This window comes from Pelecanus crispus, chromosome 1, assembly GCF_030463565.1.
Source record: "Pelecanus crispus isolate bPelCri1 chromosome 1, bPelCri1.pri, whole genome shotgun sequence".
Lineage (NCBI taxonomy): Eukaryota > Metazoa > Chordata > Aves > Pelecaniformes > Pelecanidae > Pelecanus > Pelecanus crispus.
The window spans coordinates 91,979,859-91,995,814 of NC_134643.1; the positions used below are offsets into that span (position 1 = coordinate 91,979,859).

The 15,956-nt window shown below is 52.7% G+C and overlaps 2 protein-coding genes across 2 annotated transcripts; both read right to left on the reverse strand.

Moving 5' to 3' along the window:
* Nucleotides 1-250: 250 nt before the first annotated feature.
* P3H3 (prolyl 3-hydroxylase 3) lies at nucleotides 251-10,901 on the reverse strand. Its single transcript, XM_075713986.1, has 15 exons — nucleotides 10,482-10,901; nucleotides 10,014-10,166; nucleotides 9,114-9,306; nucleotides 8,856-8,987; nucleotides 7,806-7,939; nucleotides 7,435-7,524; nucleotides 7,036-7,088; nucleotides 6,769-6,827; nucleotides 5,473-5,597; nucleotides 5,253-5,348; nucleotides 4,101-4,251; nucleotides 3,810-3,927; nucleotides 1,289-1,364; nucleotides 739-879; nucleotides 251-448 (listed from the first exon to the last, which is right to left on the reverse strand). The coding sequence occupies exons 1-15, from the start codon at nucleotides 10,899-10,901 to the stop codon at nucleotides 251-253; spliced, it is 2,139 nt and encodes a 712-aa protein (XP_075570101.1).
* A 1,574-nt stretch (nucleotides 10,902-12,475) lies between these two features.
* Nucleotides 12,476-15,746, reverse strand: GPR162 (G protein-coupled receptor 162). Its single transcript, XM_009492717.2, has 4 exons — nucleotides 14,907-15,746; nucleotides 13,894-14,083; nucleotides 13,166-13,317; nucleotides 12,476-13,003 (listed from the first exon to the last, which is right to left on the reverse strand). The coding sequence occupies exons 1-4, from the start codon at nucleotides 15,744-15,746 to the stop codon at nucleotides 12,476-12,478; spliced, it is 1,710 nt and encodes a 569-aa protein (XP_009490992.1).
* Between the last annotated feature and the right edge of the window lie 210 nt (nucleotides 15,747-15,956).

Sequence of the window (15,956 nt, forward strand, 5' to 3'; positions counted from 1 at the left end):
TTCTTACTTCTGAGTGACACAAACACGTTGGTGAGGCAGTGAAGAAAGTTCCTGGTGTCACTGACTTTAATACTCTGTCCCTGCTCCCATTTTTCAGCTGCTGGGATGTCACAGAGAAGAAAGCTGCATCCCTCCCCATCACTACGGCTCTAGCATGCTAATACACTACTCCAGGCCTCTGTGGTCCCAGTGCTACCAAGACCTGCCAGGCCATGGTGTGTGCCAGTCCTGCCCCCAGGGCCCCACATACTCAGAACTCATCTCTGGCCCGCAGCTCCTTGGGGTGCTGCGTCCTGTCTGAGCCAGGTTTGTGTCTTCGGCTCGTGGGCCTTGCTCCACCGCTGGGAACGGGAAACTCTGAGGAGGATCTGCTGCCGTGATCTTCTCCATCAGGCCGGTTCTGCTCCACAGCCCTCTGCTCCATCAGCTTCTCTGCCTTCACCCGCTCCTGCAGCCGTGGAGACAGAGCTGATGTGAACCCCTCCCTGCTAGGGTTTTTGTCCTGCTTGCAGGGGCTGGCAAGACACATCTTGTCTTTGCCACATCCATCCAACCCCCCCGAGCCCGTTCTCTCTTGCGGGAGCCATTACAGGCTGGCTCCTCCACCAGGTACCCTGTCAGAGGGCAACTCCCAGCTGCTGCGCTAGGCCCTGCCCCATGGGAAAGCCCACAAGCCATTCCTCAGAGGGATTTGATCTAGCTCGGAGGTCCTCGTATCCATTTCTCCAGGTCCTTTACCTGCTCAGCATGCTCCTGGGAGTGCGTGTACCAGAGAGCGATGGCGCAGCGCCTCCCACGGCTCACCGCCCACACACCGTGGGGGTTCTCCTTGCCGGAGCTGAAGGCTACCAGCCTCCCACACTTAGGATGCACCTCGGCCTGCCAGGAGAGAGAGAAGAGACAATGAAGCCAGCAGCCCCCTGCTCTGGGGTATACGGTCATTGTACAGAGGGGACCGTGGAACAGCCGAGATCGACTAGGCATCCACTGCCAGTCTGTGAGCAAGACAGACCTTGGGGAGGGACAGAGAGAATCAAAGGGACAGCCGATGTCACAGACACCCGCAGACTGCAAGAGCCTGGAACATCTCAGCTAGAAAGGAGTTAACCTCTCCTCTGTCTGAGGTTTGCCTCAATTTGCCTTTAGCTGTCCCTATTTGAATCTGCCACTGCACCAGCACTGGATTGGTTTTGGAGTGGTGGGACCCAATAACCAACTAGTTTCCTCCCACCCAGACTAAGTCTCACCCTCAGTCCTCCCTCATTCTTTTGGCCAGTCCCAGACTTACTGTGACAGTCACAGTGTCCATTTCAGTGAAGAAAAGCCCCCCACCTTGGAAGTCATCATTGAGGTAGAGAATGCCACTGTGGACAAAAAGAGGACACATGGATGGTGAAGCTCATTCCTCCCAGGTGCCTTCCCACACTCCTTGTCACAGGAGGCTGTGGCAGCTGAATGATACCACAGGTTCAAAAAGTGACTACACCAGTTAACAAGAGAATCCATTTGGGGGTGTTAAATACAGCAGTGCCTAGCTCAGGGGAGTCCCCGAGCTGCAAGCCACAAAAGGCTAGGAGAGTACGCCAGGGAGTTAGCTCTACGTGCTTGTCCTGGTTTGTTTTTTTTTTTTTTTTTTTAAATGCTCTGCAGCATGCACCTGTGGCACCACTGTGACAATGCCCTGGGCTAGACGGACCTTGGTTCTGACCTGGCATGATGTTATGTTTTAAGATTGGAAATAATCCAAAGCCTGGAAGAGGAGACTGATCAGCAAAGAAAACATGTCCTAAGAGTCAAGGAATTTCAGGGTAACATAAGAATGGTCAAAAAGAGGCTTAGTACATGCACAAAAGAAAATTAAACCAAGAAATTTCTTCACTAATGTTAGACAAAAAGATAAGTAGTGAGGCCACTGTGCAGTGCAGGTGAGATCACAGTCAACTAGGTGAAAGAATGGACCACAAGCTACTTGAGTTCCTCTTGGTATTCAATTAAGCTGATAGAAAACGTCAGAGGAATAAGAGACACTCATTAACGGGACTGGGAGAAAGAAATAGAAACCAACACTGTGGCTGCTGAAGCAAAAACATTAAGGACATAAGGACAGTGAGAGGATTACCAACGCTGAAACCCAGAAAGTTATAGCTCTTCTGCCATAGAGTTTTAATAAGATTGTGAAGTCAGGGTGGTAACATGACTGGAGAAAAGCAAGGATAACTCTCACGCATGAAGGGGCAGGAGGGTAGGGATAATGGTTGAAGCATAAACAGGCCTGTTAGCCTGACCTCAGTAGTCTGCAGGGCTTTAGACTCCATTTCTGCGGAGAAGGATAATTGAAGGAGAAGAGGTAAATGGAAAACAGTCTTAAAATGTAACATGGGGGTACTAAAAGCAGATTGGGCTAGCCACAAAATCTTTGACAAAACAGTTGATTTCCCAGGGAAAGACAACATGCTTGATCTCAGTTTGGATTCTGGTAAAAGTATTCAGAAAGACGCCACTAGAGAAATTACTAATCAACACAGAGAAGGTGAAGAAGAGCACACGAACAGCACACAGTGACTAGTGCACCACTGGCATGGAAAGGAGTGCTGTTTGCCTGGAGGAGGATCACTGGGACTCTTGGAGCCCTGGGCCCAATCCTGTTCAACAGTTTCATTAATAACCATAGGACAAATACACAGAAGAGATCCAGGAAGTTTGGAGCACAGGGACCTCTTTCAAAAGGACACTGGAAGACCTCAGCCCTTGTGAATTGGTTGGTCAATCACAACTGAGCCTGCAAGAGGACAGGAATACTCCTGGAAATAACTCAGTGGCATAGATCCCAGGAAGATATTTTAACATACATTCAAGTAGCAGTCAGAGAACCCCACTACCCAGGGAGCAGTGAGGTGACAGGACAGCTTTCCCATAGGAGAGACAGATCTAACTAGTTACATGACAGAGCCTGGTAACTTGACAATCTGCCTACACCAAGTCAACATCTATATCAGAAGGGAAATGAACTCAATGACACTGGAATTCCCTCTAAGTCCCACATCCTTACCATAGGCTGCTCAGAGAAGATTTCTACTCTGGGTACAGCTACCGCTCAAAGAAAAGGCAAGTAAGATTTCTGGGCGCCCAAGGATGTGATGGTAAATAGGAGGAATCAACTGTAGTGAACTGGCCTCATTTGGCTGCTATGTGCAACAATTGTCACCATCTTTAAAATATATTTCAGGTTCTTTCACAGAAGAGTAACAAAACCTGCCACAGGCTGAAAAAAAAATCTCTCACGTGGAATGGAAAAACCCAACACAAAGTATTGGCAGTGAATTTTGAGAGAGATGAATGTTGAGAACAGTCACCAAAGTACACTAACTGCTCAAACAAAGGAAATCCAAGGAGCTTGGTTCTCCCTGTCCTGTAATGCATGGAAGACTGTGAAAGACAGAACCTGATTAGAAGAAACAGGCTGTTGTAAGGGCCGGCAGTGGACTGTAGTACTGTGGTAGACCCACAAGACAACAATTTGATAATGGTTCTGGTCTGTGCAGCCTCCCAGCCTTGTTCTGCTATCTGTTAATGCTGGCTGTGAGGAGGGAGGAGGGAGAAAGGGCACATCTTCTTCCCAGCCTAGGGAAGGTGTTTCAAACCTTGTTCTGAAGCCACTGATGCAGCCTCCTGCCTGATGCTACAGTCCCAGCTGGCTTTGGGCCAACAACCCATCACCTGGTTTCTATATGCCGAGCTCATCCTCTGATGGGGTGGAGGAGGCGTTCTGATCTCCACATGATCTAATGCAGGTCCCCTTCTTCTCTTACCTGTAGTCCCTGTACACGTAGGCAGGTGGTTCTTTCCAGCACTCTTGCCCCTCAGGATCCAAGAGACAATTATCAGCATGGACAGGATGACTAAGATCCATGCGACCTTCCTGTTTCTCTGAAAAGGGTAGTTACAAAAAAGAATATGGGCATTTTCAGTTTCAAGAGAGATTAAGGCAGAGAGAAAGGGGCGCAGTGAGAGTAAAGGGAAGAGACTCTCCTGAGAGCATATGGCTGGGACTGAGGACACTCTCCAGGAGACAGGGACTAACAGGGTGGAAGATTCTTTACCATCCACAGCCGTGCGGCACACAAGGTGCGTGAACGAGAAATGGAGTTTCTTTCCAGGAGTAAAATAGGACTCTATGATTTTCCGCGATTTCTCACTGGCCTGCAGAAGCAATTTGGCGTCTCTCCAGTCCACGTCCCCATTCTGGGCCAGCTACAAGTGAAAAACAAGCCTGTTAGAATACTCACATACAAAGACACTCTAAGAAATGATACATGTACACAGTACAGAAGAGGAGACCTGTGTAAGGTCCTGTGGTCACACATGTAAGAAAATAACATGTTTTCTCATGTAAATATAAGTCAGGAGTACACCTGTACAGCACAGCAATTCTTTCCTTCTACCCAGCACATGAAGCCACATCTGGAATGCAGCATCATTTTGGGTCCCCCAGTACCCAAGAGATACTAGCAAACTGGAGTGAGTCTTCAGTGAAGGGTCTTAAGATGGCAGGGGTGTTGGAGCACATGACTTAGAAAAAGAGGCTGAAAGAGCTGGGTTTCTTCAGCCTAGAGAAGGCCAAAGCAGGATGTAATTACAGTCTCCTGTCACCTAAAAGAGGGTTACGGAGAAGATGGAGACAGTCTCTTCTCAGAGGAACACACTGAAAAGACAAGAGGCAACAGGCAAAAGCTGCAGCAAGGGAAATTTGGGCTAGATATAAAGAAAAATTTCATCCTCCTGAGAGTGATACAGCACTGAAACAGGTGACCAGAAAGGCTGGGGAATCTCCACCCTCAGAGACTTTCAGGACTTGCCTGCGCAAAGCCTTGAGGGATCTCATCTAGGTTTGGAATTAGCCATGCTGTGAGCAGGGGGTCAGACTAGAGAACTCCAGAAGCTTTTTCCACCTTAATTTATACTCCAATTCTAAGCTAAGCATCTCTGTAAGACTACCGCACAGGGACAAGTAGCAATCCCAAAACCCTGTTTCACCCTTTCTCAGGAGAGAAAGCACTTGTCAAGCCCTCCATGTGCAACGCGCCTAAACATGATCATGGAGGGAGAGGGTCAGGGGAGACCGCACATGTGCTTGTGAGGAAGATAACACACTCATGACCCCATCCAGAGTGCACTTCACAGAGAAAAACGCTCGGGTAGCAAACACTCTTTCTGGACAATCAAGAAGGTGGCCTACTCACAGAGCCACTTACCTGCATGGCCTTCAAAATGGTTAATCCTTCAAATCTCTCATGTGGGGTGTGAGGCGACCGTCTTGCCCGGTAGCCATCTCCTGCTTCTCCTGCTGCCTGGAATAGAAGGATACAGATGACACACATTAGGCTGTCATCTTTCCTCCATGGAAACGCTACAACCCTGCCTGCTGAGGAGGAAAGTACACACACAGGAGCTCCTACAAGACCCAGGCCTCACCTTTGTCAGCCGGAGAAGGTCCTTACACTCAGACTCCGTCAGCACCCTGTCAAACACAACCCTCTGGGTTCCATTCATCCGGCGGGAATCCATCGTGACAGCAATACCCTCAAAAGGCAAAGGACCTGTCGAGAAGCAAGTACAGACAGGCATGAGCAAGCTTTGGACAAGAAGCCCTCAGATACCAACCCCCAGCCTGGATAAGGAAGTGAAGAGACACTATACATTCTCTGAGGAGACAGGACAGTTCCCCAGAAGTGCCCATTCCTCGCAGACCTGGGCCACTTGCACCCCTCACATGCTTCAGGGGAACCAGAGCATCAGCTGGGGAAGCTGGCCTACAGCGAGTGCTTCAGGAGCCAGCAGAAACTTGGGGCTTGCTGGGAGAGCAGCAAGGAGCTGGGGAAAGTTGAGTGCACTGTGGATCGCAGCAGCAGAACAGGTCCAGCCTACTGGCGTGAGGCTCTGGAGAAAAGAAGCAGGTAAACACCTCCATCAACCCTCCTTCCGATCACACATCTTATCCCAGAATTATCTCCAGTGAATTTTTCTACTTTCTTCAGCCCCAAAGAGTAGCAATGGGTATTAGTTGGCTATTTCATCTTTTGATCTTTGGCCTTTCCCCCCCACCCCCGACCTCTGGATGGTCAGGAATGCCAAGGCACTCAGGCCCTCAGAATGATCTGCTCTCCCACATGTCACAGCAGAGAACCACTTGGGGTCACTTCAAGCAAAGACTCCAGGACAGAGCCCTGCAAGAGGCTGTGTCCACATATAACAGAGGGCCAGCAAGAACATGGGACTCTGCACTGCAGTCTATAGCATTCAGCCACAAACCATTTGGACTTGTGTTTTTCAGGGAAAGACTTGCCCAAGCTGAATAGTCTGTTTCCAATTTCCATTCCCCCACCCGCCTCCTTGTCCCCTTCAGAAAAATGTTGTTTGAAGTTGGGCTGGTGGAGTTGAACCAGGTTTGGTGTAGACACTCCTGCCACACTGAACAGGGATCTGCATGTCCACAGGCTTGTCACGTGTTCAGGCACCACTGCTCTCAGCTTCTCCAGCCACAGTGCTCTTTGAGTTCCCATTCCAGAGATGTACGCAGTGAGATTTTTGCAAGATTACACATGCATCAAAGAGGGAGAAAAGAAACAGTGAGAAGACTTGCTGAGCCATTCGAGTCAGTCTGCATCTATGCTAGCATTCAAATGTCTGAGGATGGAAGAAAAGACAGCACTTAGCCTGACTAAGCTTGGGTGACTGCATCCAAGTCCCTCTTCAAGCTCTTTTACTCACCCCTCTTCTCCCCCTCTTCCACATCCAGAGTTTCCTGCTTTTGCTTCTCTTGATCCTCTCTCGGGAGCAAGGGAGAAAACAGAGACCAAGGTAGTCAGTACACAGAGCTATGCCTAACCCTCCTCTGCGGTAGCTCTTCACACCCTTCCTGTTCCTGTTTTGCCCATTCCTCAGTATTACTGTTCCTTGTACCACCACTGCCAGTCCAACCCGATCCCCTACTTCCAACAGTTATATTTCAGTCCTAGTCAACTTGGCCAACCTTACCTGTGTTTCTCCTTTAGGTTTTCAGGAATCAGCTCATCTGGAGTCCAAAGATCCTGTAGGAACAAATGCAGACCACTCAGTACACAACAAACTTCTCCCACATTGGATCATGGCAAACAGCCAGTTCCTTGTCCTGCTTCTTCAGTGAATATCAGACCAATGGTTCTGGCATGCTTCTGACGACAACCAGATTGGGCTAATGCATATGGTTACAGCAGCAATTTCAAACTAACTTCAGTGCTGCAGCAGCTGAAAGGCCTTAAAGATCCACTCTATAAGGACTTCGGGGTCCTTCTCATCAGCATCTGATCCTTTCTGGATCATGTGCTACTGAAGTGAATTCTGGCAACTGTCTTGGTGAAATCAGGGCAGGAAGATTAAGACGATACTGTTACTTACAGGGTCGTTAAAAGTTCCTCCTAGATGCTCCACTGCATAATAAATCAACTTCTTCTCCATCAAAGATCTCTGCACATAATGTTGAATACTCTAAGGAAGCAAAGAGGCTGTCAAACAACCACCCCACAAAAGACAACCCCATCCCTGTCCGGGGCAGAAACCTGCCCCAACACACTGCTGTGCACTATGAAAGCCTGGTTCTGTCCTGAAGGGACCCTGCCTGGTACAGACTGTAAGTAAACTCAGGCTCCAGTTTCTTCAGTCCTGGGCTTGGCACACATCTGCAGTGAAACATGTTTCCCTTTTTGTCTCCTGGACTGTTGTATGGGACAGGGGAGGGCCAAAAAGTACAGACCTGGGGTTGTAACTACCTCTCTGGCTGTGACAGCTGTGTCCTCTCCCAGTTCTGTGCGATACTCTTTCATTTTCTCCAACATTGGCTCATCCGTGGGATAGAAGAGCAAGTAGGAAGCAGCACATTCAGCAGCCAGTGCCTGGTTCCCAACTTGGGCAGGGACAGAACAGAACAAACAGATATGTCTCTGAAAGACTTGATGTTAGCAACAAATGTGTATAGGCCAGCTGCACCCAATGCCCTGGTCAGGATCCAGCAGTAGGAGACCTTACACCGAGCACACATCAATCCCTGCCTAGTTGGGCCTCTACCTAATGATGGGCAGAGAATACAGGGAATGAGCCCGGTGAAGAATGGGCCCACTTTCAATACTTATTGGGAGCTTGTTCAGAGGAAACAGAGAAAAAATAACTACATATTTTGAAGAAAGACGGTCCCACCCCCCTCACGCAACAGACCTTATGAGTGGTCTGGGGTCTGGAGGCTTCTTTGAGATACAAGTTTTAGCAGTGGTCTGACAGAGGAGATGAGAGACAGCTGGGTCAGTATGGGAAGGAGCAGAGGTATCCAAGAGAAGAGCTGAGGAATATGTAAAAGCGACAAGGTGACAGGATGACCAACGTCATGACAGGCCATCAATTCAGCGAGGGTAGGCAGGGCTGACTCACAAGGAACACCACTGCTGAGATGAGATGCACGTACATGCTCTAGACAGGAAGTGGGGGCCTGGTCCAGAGCCAGGAGGGTGTAAAATACACAGCAGATAGTTGGAGCAAGGACTTGAAATGGAGAGTGCTGGAGGAAAGAAGTGGGAACAGCCACACATTACAGAAGCTGCACAAGGAGACTGAAGTGGACCACAGGGGACCTCTCCCAAGGTGGTCACAGGCTTGATCAAGAGAAGAAAGGTTCTGGGAAGAGTTGGGGGGGCAGAAGGGGAGAGAGAGAGGTAGAGCTCAGGTCACTATGCCACTTCTCCCCATGACATGCTGCCCTCCATGTCCAGAGGCAAAGGGCAAGTTTAGGGGTGCCACAGCATAACCTGCTGGGCTGTGGCTCTGCTCACCTTGATCGTAGGCAAACTGCAGTAAATCAAGATGAGAGGGTATGAAATCTTCTGTGGCAGAAATCCGCCCTGGCTTTGTGGCAATTTCAAGGACACACTGCTGTCTGCACTTCAAAACCTGAATATAATGGGCTGCAAGAGAGAGGAGCAAGAAAGGCAGTAGCTCATGCTTCTTCCAGCAGGAGCGCTGGGAAATGGGGCATGTCCACTGTGGGGAGCACAGCTTTCCTACCCAACCCTCTGTGCCTCTAACGCTACCTGCAATGGCTTCGTACAGGCCAGGTTGCATCTCCTCCTCCTCCTCCTCGTCCTCACCCTCCCAAGGCCCTTCACACAGGGCACGACACTCTTCCAGCGCTGACAGCGCCTCTGTGAGTGACTCCTCCAGCCTGGCCACAGCCTGCACGTACTCATCTGCATCGTAGTGCTGCACCCCAGCCTCATATGCTTCCTGCAAAGGACAGATCCAGGTCTCTCATCAGTGTGGGTGACACCAAAGGACGCCCTGAGACTTCCAAGTCACTCACAGGATAGTGCTGACATCTAGGGGCCTGCCTGATCATGCGCAGCCCACCACGCAGTGACAACAAATCTTCTGGACTTAAGCCAAATATACTTCTCCAAGGCCCTGCAGCCTGCCATAACTGTCACCACAAAGTCTGTGTGTCACACTTGCAATGGTTTGTCTTCACCCTGAAGAGAAGGCTTCAGGGAGACCTTCTTGCAGCCTTTCAAATATAAAGGGGGCTTATAAGACTGAGCAAGACTTCTGACCAAGGCCTGTAGTGACAGGACAAGGGGCAATGGTTTTAAACTGAAAGAGGGTAGATTTAAGTTGGAGATAAGGAAGACATTTGTTATGATGAGGGTGGTGAGACACTGGAGCAGGTTGCCCAGAGAAGTTGTGGATGCCCCATCATTGGAAGTGTTCAAGGTCAGGTTGGATGGGGCTTTGAGCAACCTGATCTAGTGAAAGATGTCCCTGCCCACGGCAGGGGGGTTGGACTAGGTCCCTTCTAGCCTAAGCCATTCTGTGATTCTGTGCACAGGGGCCCTGTCTCAAGCCGTGGCTGTTGTGTGGGAACAGATCAGGGTCCCAGACTGGTCCCTAGGATGGGCTAAGAGCTGCTGACGCCTGGCTCTGCATGGAACCCTCACCCAGTGCGGCGTGGCCTCCAAGTCTCGGAAGTTGTCCGACTTCACCCCTGACATACGCCGGTACTTCTCTATGTCCTCCCGCATTTGGAGGTGCTGGGGATTAGCGACGAAGAAGGTGTGAGCAGCGGACACGGCCTGATCCAGCTTCTTCAGCTGCAGAGAAAAGGCAGGGGCGCCCGTCACGCTCCTGCGGGCCCCCTTCTCTTCACACCCACCCCTCGCCCCAGCTGCTCCCTGGACTCACCCACAAGGCGCCTGCGCCCCGCGCTGCCCCGACAGCCCCTGCCCCGGGCTGGCGAGCCCTTGCCCACCACCTCCTCCGCCGGCCCTCCAGGAGAGCCGCGCAGAGCCAGCACCCTGCCTTGGCTGACAGGGGCCCTCGGGGCCTGCCCGGGGGCCGGCGACAACCAGCCCGCCGGGGAGAGCCCACCCCGGGGGGCCCCTGGCCGCCGCCGGGCCGCTCCCCACCTGGAAGAAGGCCACCTGCAGGTAGTTGTAGGGCTCCCTCTGCTCGAAGTCCCGGCGGATGGCGTGGCTGGCGCGGTGGGCGGAGGGCGCGGCGCCCAGCCGGCTCCCCAGGCAGTGCTGCAGGCAGTCGGCCCGCTGCAGCACCCGGCCGAAGAGGGCGGCCTCCCAGGCCCCGGCCCCCGGCGGCCCGCCGAGGAAGGCCGCCTCCCGGCGGCAGGAGGCGCGGCAGGCGCGGCGGGCGGCCCGCAGCCCCGCGTAGCTGTGGAGGGCGCGCTGCAGCAGCTCGGCCGCCCGCCCCCAGTCCCGGGCGAAGTACGCCCGCACCCCGTCGGCGTACAGCAGGTCGTAGGGGACCAGGCGGCCCGGCGACGTGGCGGCGGCGAGGAGGAGGCAGAGGCAGAGGCAGAGGAGGGAGGCCATGGCCGAGCCGCCGGGGAGCAGGAGGAGGAGAGGGGGTCCGGGGCGGGTAGGCGGCCTGGCGGGCCCCGGGCTAGGCCCACCCAGGGGGCCGGGCCGGCGGGCGGTGCCGGGCCGGGGCCGCGGTGGGCGGGCAGCTCGGCGTCCAGGTGGGGGAGCGGGGCAGCGGGCCGCGGCCAGGGGCAAGGCCCGGCTCGGCCCCCGTCCCCACGTCTCTCCGCGGGAGCGGGTCCTGCTGCGCCGGCCGAGACCTGCCGCTGCTTCGTGGGCGCCTGGACCGGCCCGGTGCCGGTGCCGGGCGGGATAGCAGAGCCCCGGCGCCTCCTTGTCTGAGGTGGCCCTTTGTCCAGGCACCCACCGAGCATTCCCCGGCGCTACCCCTCCCTTTGGCACAGGTCACCCTACGAGACATCTCCTAAGAGGTTATGGTTACTCTATCAGAATCCATGCCGGGGACGAGGCACGCTTTGACAGTCGATAGACCAAGTCCCATCACATGGAGAAGCACTTTGAAGGTGAAGGGCTACCCACCTCCCACAGCCCCTCCGATGCAGCCATACCATTGCCCGTGGCTGGAACTACAGCAGCACCGGGCAGGAGAAGGTCCATCTCCCACACGCCACCCGCGCACCTCCCTTCCAAGAGTTTTGCATGGAGCAGGAGCCTGCTCCAGACCTCACCACTCCCAGCTTTGATGGCGTGGGCGGTCGGGGACCTTCCTCCTGGAAGGCTCTGTCAGCTTTCCTGTTCAGGTGAGAAGTTTGGGCCATTGTGTTTCACATAAAGTTCGCACTGGAATCGACAGTTTGCACCAGTAAAATAAGATGTTACGGGTTGGGGTCTTTTTGGAGAGAATTTAATTGTTTTCAAGACTGGGGTTGCCTCAAAGCAATACCTTTTGCTGAGCGATATTAGAAAGCACTGAGGCCGCTCCTGCTTAGCTGTAGGCAGCCTAAGTCTCCCCTGAAATGGACAGGAAAACTTTTCACCCAGTCTCCCATGACAACTCCTCTATGGGCTTCATTCCCTTCCCTGGGCTGCTAAGCACCTGCTGCCTTCCAGATGCACTGACAAGAAAGGGATGGAGAGGGAGGAAAGGAGCCTCGCACATTCCGCATTTCCCTTCCAGAAGCCTGTGAAGCTTCATTAAACATTGGGCTAGTCATTTTGTTTCTATGGAAACAAAATTATTACTAATATATAAAAACAGACACACGATTGACACTCCAAATATAGAATTTTAATACCATTCTGCGCCTGCCTTGTCTCTTAGGGCAGAGCGGATGCAAGGGTGGAGTTCACAAAGGGACGGGACTGGCGAGGGTGCCAAGTGGTGGTGGCAGCAGTGGGTGCGTTTGTAACCTGAGAGCAGGCACAGGCTGTCCCTTCGTCAGTCGAGCTCCCTTCTGCGGGTCTGTCCCACTTCTTTTTCCCCCACCAGCGTGGGGTGCCATGTTTCCTGCCTGCTGGCGAGAAAGATGAGAATGCAAATTAGTGATCGGGTTCCTGGGACAAAGGGAACACTTGAAGTTTTATTTAAAAATCGTGATGGCACTGAACGTTTTTGATGCTGTCTCTCATAGTTTGGGATCCTGGAAGGTCTGTGCCTCGCAGGCCTCAAGGGTCCTTTCACGTGGCGCCTGCTCTCCGTCCTGCAGATGCCAGGCTTCGTTGCCAGCCAAGGAGCAGCGCCGTGGCCGGTCGGCGTTCTCCTCCTCTCTGCTGCCAAGGGAGAGGCGGCGATCACGGCGTGATGCGAGCGGGAGACGGGAGTGCCGTGGGCTGCAGGCTGGAGTGGGTTGTGGCGTCTCGTCGATGAACATGGTGATCTCATCTCGGAAGAAGCAGGCGCTGGAGCTGGAGCCCCGGGGCATCAGCCCTCCCTCCAAAAACTGCCGTAGGGTTGTCAGCTCATCTTCTGGGGGCCGCCGGCGGTGCTGATAGTCATGCAGCTGAGGAGGCAAGAAGCCGGGGCCTCCAGGCTTGCGGGGGGTGGAAATGCGGATGTCGTCAGATGAAGACCACTTGTGTAGGAAGGATGGAGCAGAGCGGTGGGCGGAGAAGATGTTAGTCTCATCATGTGACATTCTCCGGGAGATAGGGACCTGGAAAACAGAGGAGGCAGGTGATGGAAGACTTGAAGAGACAGAACAGGAGGGGCGTAGCTGAGACTTTCTCAGAGAAGAGAGTCAAGAGGACACAAAGGTGTGGGAGACTGACAGAGAAGGAAGTGTGTTGTGGGGCTGCCCCTGCTAGCTCTTGTTCACCTGCAGGTAGTGCACCTTGTCCTGAGGCAACAACATGTGGTGCATGGGTAGCAGCTTGATGTCCCGGGAGTCCCGCTTCACAGCTGCAGCACCGTTCGCATCAAATCTCACTTTGCAGATCCTGCCATCGCCATAATCATCACACACACCATCTGTTGGCAAAGAGGAGAACGGCAGTCAACACTTTTCAGCCAGAAGAGAAGTGTTATCGGGGCACCTGGATGCCATCCTAACGCTTGTCTGACTTCTGCTGCCCTACTTGCAGCCCTCAGGGCTCAGGTCTGAATAAGGACATCTTTCTGCTTGCAGCAGCACTAAGGCACCCAGAGACTGCCCTGTTTCTTCTGTCTTGCTTTTGAATTGCTCACTGCCAGAATTTGGACCTTTGGATCAGTGAGTTGGGCTGAGGCCCAGCGTGTCACTTTCATTGTGGTTTGGCAGCTATACATATCATCTCCACTCTTGCATCGACTGTGAAGGATGTTGCACTATTTTTTTCCTGGATGCTAGTGAGTCCTAAGGCGGCAAGCGAGTGGCAGAGCCTTCTCCAGAATAAATATTCTCATGGTTGCTGACTCCAAGCTGTAACATGAATCCCACCTAACCACCCACACCACCACTCCTAGTGCCGTCAGGTCCTTTTCCCAAGGCAGACCCCTCTTTCCTCTGTAGTCTTTTGGAGAGGGAGTTAGTGAAGAAAGGTGACTGTGGGGCGGTGAGGAGCTTACCATCATCTCCGTCTTCCTCAGACATGATAGCCACACACTGCTCCCACACAGTGCGGAGATCTGCTCGGTAGCGCTCGCAGGACCAGATGAAGGAGGGGAGCAGCAGGGTCTGCACCATGGAGCACCAGAGCACAGCCAGGACCATCCAGGTGGGGGCTGTATCATAGCGCAGGCTAAAAAAGCTCACGACCTTTGAGGTGAGAGAGAGAAACAATGCAGAGAAAGAAGACAGAAGTGGAGATCAACGGAGAAAGATAACGTGAGTCAATTCTGTAGCAGAATGTAATCTGTCTGTAAAGGATTTGTCAAGTAATCACCCTGTGCCCCTTTGAAAAACTGTTCCTGGGGTGTTGCCCCAGGTTTGCTGGACCATATTCCAAGACGTCATATCTCTAACATGAGACCTGGTGTTAGCATCCCTTCTTCCCCGTGCTCAATATGAGCTGGAGCTAAATAGGTGCTAACAAAGGACGCAGTTGCTGGAAAAAAAAGCTGTGACTAAGCCTCTGTTCTCTTAATGGTTCCCTTTGAGAACTTCCCCAGCTCTCCAGTTTTGCAGAGACTCAACCAGCCAGCCAAAACCTGAATGCTGAATATGACCATACAAGCAGAAGGAAAAAGAAAACTGTCTGCAACAGCTTTTATAGCTGGTGTATCAGTTCTCCAGAAGCAAATTGGAGAAATAGAAATCTCATTGTTTTTACAGAGGTAGAGCCCTCTGTAAGTTTGCAGAACAATTTCCTCTCCTCTTAGCCACTTAAAACTTTCACAGTGATTTTAGCTGTGTGGTGTGTATTCCCCAGGCTTAGACTTGTCTTAAGAAAACACTGCTGCGGAAGGATGAGAGAATTACTGCAATCTTTTTGAAACTGACCCTCAGAATAACACAGATTCAGATGCGGCAACTCTGTGGCTGGTGGACAGAAGACAGAGTTTCTTCTCTAAAACTTGAGAGAAATGGAAATCTAGTTTAACTGCAGACTCTGAAGGGAAAGGGAGAACTTGTTGCTTACCAAGATAGGCACCCCAGTGAGTGTGTCATACAGGAAGACAATAGCGCTGATGAGGTTGGTCATCTGCAAGGAGGTCTTGGCTGACTCAGAGCCATCCAGTGAAGACCTCCTTTTGCCTCGTACATCCTCCACTACAATAGCCGGCACATTGAAAGTGGTGTGTGCTGATGAAGAGCAGGATGACGCCTCCTCTGCCCTCTGATGGCGGCACCGCCGGCGTCTTCTGTGTGCCCACAGGGTCTGGTAGAAAGTGATACCCACGCACACCAAGCCCATGACAATTCCTCCGAGCAGCAGGAGGCTAAAGCAGACACCGAAGCCCAGCCCTATCTTGCTGACAATGAACTGGCAGCCGCGGGCATAGTAGCGCTCGCCGTTGTTGTGCCAGCCAATGGAGGGCAGGGTGGAGAGGATGAATGATACCATCCAGATACCCATGACTGCGTGCAGAGCCTGCTTCTTGGCATTGCTCAGCCGGTAGTTGACTGGCCATCTCACCATCCACATCCGGTGGTAGGAAAGGGAGGCCACTGTGAAGCAAGTGGCCAGCGCCAAGGTGTAGTATGTGGAGACAAAGACCTTGCAGATGCTTTCATTCCAGTCGTAGTCAGAGGACTCACGCCGCAGCTGCACCACGGCATAGGTGGTGAGGGGTACTGCTGCCATAAGGATGTGGGTCCCAGCAAGGAAGCATAGCAGCAGCTCCAGGGGCTTGTGTTTCTGTTGTTTGGCCGTGATGCTGAGGATAATCCAAGAGTTGGCCAACAGTGCCAACATCCCACATGCCAGCCACCACAGTGAGTTGTTGTGCAAGGTGGACTCTGATTCAGAGTCCCCCATGCTGCCACCCCTGCTAGGCTGCACCCTGTCCCTGCCGCTGGGATTTTGTAAGAGGGCGAGTGGGACTCCGGAGCACTGGGGGAGCCACGTCCCTCCTCATCTGCTGCTGCTGCTGCGATGCCAGGTGTACGCACGCTGGAGGGGTTCCTCAAGGCATTGCCAGGAGGTGCTAGGCAGAACAGCCGTCAACTCTGCCTCACTTTCAGTCCT

Coding starts and splice junctions, on each gene's coding strand:
- GPR162 (XM_009492717.2), bottom strand. CDS start 15,746: ATGGGGGACTCTGAATCAGAGTCCACCTTGCACAACAACTCACTGTGG. Junction 14,084..14,906: donor TCACTGGGGTGCCTATCTTG/GTAAGCAACAAG, acceptor CTCACCTCAAAG/GTCGTGAGCTTTTTTAGCCT. Junction 13,318..13,893: donor TGAGGAAGACGGAGATGATG/GTAAGCTCCTCA, acceptor CTTTGCCAACAG/ATGGTGTGTGTGATGATTAT.
- P3H3 (XM_075713986.1), bottom strand. CDS start 10,901: ATGGCCTCCCTCCTCTGCCTCTGCCTCTGCCTCCTCCTCGCCGCCGCC. Junction 10,167..10,481: donor TGCAGGTGGCCTTCTTCCAG/GTGGGGAGCGGC, acceptor TTTTCTCTGCAG/CTGAAGAAGCTGGATCAGGC. Junction 4,252..5,252: donor CCATTTTGAAGGCCATGCAG/GTAAGTGGCTCT, acceptor TTTCACTTGTAG/CTGGCCCAGAATGGGGACGT.